The sequence below is a fragment of the Apteryx rowi genome, unplaced genomic scaffold, assembly GCF_003343035.1.
Source record: "Apteryx rowi isolate R43461 unplaced genomic scaffold, aptRow1 scaffold_436, whole genome shotgun sequence".
NCBI classification, from domain to species: Eukaryota; Metazoa; Chordata; class Aves; order Apterygiformes; family Apterygidae; genus Apteryx; species Apteryx rowi.
In genome coordinates this window covers 396,651-399,178 of record NW_020450690.1, presented here as the reverse complement: position 1 = coordinate 399,178, position 2,528 = coordinate 396,651, and the positions used below count along the sequence as shown (strand labels likewise).

At 56.3% G+C, this 2,528-nt stretch overlaps 1 protein-coding gene across 1 annotated transcript in view; it reads left to right on the top strand.

Annotated features, from left to right (window-relative positions):
• Window positions 1–1,813: 1,813 nt before the first annotated feature.
• Window positions 1,814–2,528, top strand: part of MPV17L (MPV17 mitochondrial inner membrane protein like) — an 8,236-nt gene continuing 7,521 nt past the window's right edge. The window contains exon 1 of the mRNA XM_026076690.1: window positions 1,814–1,837. Coding sequence (XP_025932475.1) covers window positions 1,814–1,837 — 24 coding nt within the window. The remainder of the gene's footprint in view (window positions 1,838–2,528) is intronic.

The following is a 2,528-nucleotide window of genomic DNA, read 5'->3' as shown; positions in this document are numbered from 1 at the left end:
GAGGCGTCCATAGCCGGCGGCGCCCCCGGTGCGCGCCGCTCCCCGCCGGGCACTTCCGCCTTGGCCCCGGCCGGCTCCACGCTGGCAGCGCTGACGAGCCGCGGGGGGAGGAGGCACGCAACGCGCTCACCTAGGGAACGGCGGCGGCGCCCTCCCAGCTTCCGTAGCCGCTGCCTGAGAGGGGACCAGACCAACGCGGGAGGAGCGTGGGGAGGAGCCGGAACCGCACGGGCGGAGGGGGCAGAGTGCGCGTGCTTTCTTCAGCGGGCCGTCCTTTCCGGGACCGCCTGCCTCCCCCTCGCTATCTAATGGAACATTCTTGGAAGGGGGCCGGGAGGCGACAGGTACTGGCGCATGCGCAGTGAGTGCAGCCCCGCCGCGGGGCGGACCGCAGCCGGGGCGCGGCTGTGTCCCTGGCGCCGCGGGTTCGAGGCTGCCGGGCGGAGGGACGGCCGAAACCTGTGAAAAACACTTTTGGCCGTCACACCAGTTTTGTTGGTTTAACTTACTTATTACTGCCGCCTCTGAGTGCTCCCTTCTCCTCAGCATCCCACGAGAGGATGCTGGTGCTGCTCTAGAACAGGCCGTATCTTGCCCTGCGCTGGCATTAAACACGAAGGAGGTGCCCGTAACAGGGCCCGGGCAAGCAGGCTGCCCTGCCCGGGTGGCAGAGCGGGGCCCCGTGCACGGGGTGGCCGGAGCACGGGGACGGGCTCGACCTGCCCTCAGGCTCCTCGGGACACACAGCCCTAGGCAGCCTGATGCCACTCACCCCCACGACACCTGTAGTGCGGGCGCAAGGTCTTCCGCACCCCTGCACCATGTGCAGGCACGCTCCTGTCACACCACGCTACTCACTGGCGTGGGCATCTACAGCAAAGGTTTGCAAACAGCATTACTGTTATTCCCTACTCAAAAGCATTTAGGACAGCAGGGCCTCATTACGATAAGTTCTGTGAAAAACAATAAAGGTCCTACAAATCCCATTTGAAGCAGAATGGCAGGCTCAGTTCCACTGCTCTTATTTCAAGGCTAAACACCTTATTCATCAAATGCTGTAAAAATTATTGTTTCATTTTCAGTCAGCTTCTGTGGTGCAAACTGGTAAGAGATACAGAGAATTCAGAGGACATTTTTGCAATCATGGTGTAAGAATTTTAAAGTAAGCCTGCAATGAACAATCACAATTATAGATGTTATTCCTGGTCCTGGGCATAAAAAAGAGAAGGATGAGGAATTTGATTTGTAGGATCATATGGAGATACAAATTTTATTACGTATTTCTACTCTCTTTAGCTCTGTTTATATTATTTGTCTTAATTTATTAATATAATTTGTAGATATCATTAATACTGTTTGTTCCCAAACTGATAATTACGGCTCCTGGGTCACCACACAATATATCTTTCCAAGTACAATCCAGTTTTCTCTATTGTATTATTAAGCTACCTATGCCTATTTAGATTCATTTTTTCCTGGCAGGTTTCATCATACAGTTTCAAACGCATTAATAAACCCAATAGGATGCACAGCCTTCCCTTTGCATGCTATGTGTCCAGGAAAGGACAGCTAGGTGGGTCAGATGCCAGCACTGGCCCAAGCACTTTTAACCTACAACTGGAAGCTGCCACAGTGAGAATCTAGACCTACTCAGCATCTGAACACTGAAACAGTCCCAATATAGCCAAAGGTGTGCTGAGAAAGCTCCACTTCCCTTTAATAAAATTTCTGTACTGCCAGAAGCGGTTTCATTTTTGTAACTGTGTCCACTCTTGAGTTAGGCTTTTTATCTACACTTTTATGGGTCTACAGCATGGAGCCGGCAGGAGCAGCGGCGGTAAGGTGCGGGGGCTGAACGAACCACCTCCTCCTGCCTGGAGATGGGTCCCCCGGGCAAGCCTGAGCTGGCAGAGGGGCCTTGCTCCTGCTGCTCGGCAGCCTTCTGCGGGCAAGCGCTGCGCTGCAGGACCCCGGCACCGCCAGGACCAGGGGCGCTGCGGGGGCTCCGGCGCCTCTCCGCGGCCGCGGCTCCGGGCGCGATTCGGCGGAGCTCGGTCCCGACGCTCGGTGCGCGCAGCGAGGCGTGGAGCGGAGCGGAGCAACCGCGCGGGACGCTGCGGCCCGGCCCGGCGCGGGACACCGGCGGCGCCAGGGAGCTGGCAGCAGCCGGACCGCGGACCAGCAGGCTTGGGAAAAACACCCATAACCCACTCGTGTGAGCAAGGAATAATAAAAAATAGAATAAATATAAATAATAAAATTAATGTAAACATTAAAATAGATATAAATATAAATGATAAATAAATAATAAATAATAATAAGTAATGATAAGGCAACAGTGGCTAGCGTAGCGTCCGTTCGGTGCTTCCTAACCAAACGCTGCAGCAGCGCCGCGGTGCTCCCGCAGCGGTGCTTGGGCGGGGAGAGCCCCGGCGCAGGAGGCGGCGGTAGCGCCGCCTGTCACGCTCGGCGCCTCCAGCCACGGCCGCGAGCCGCCGGGCGCCCGGGGAGCGGGGCCGGGCCGGGGC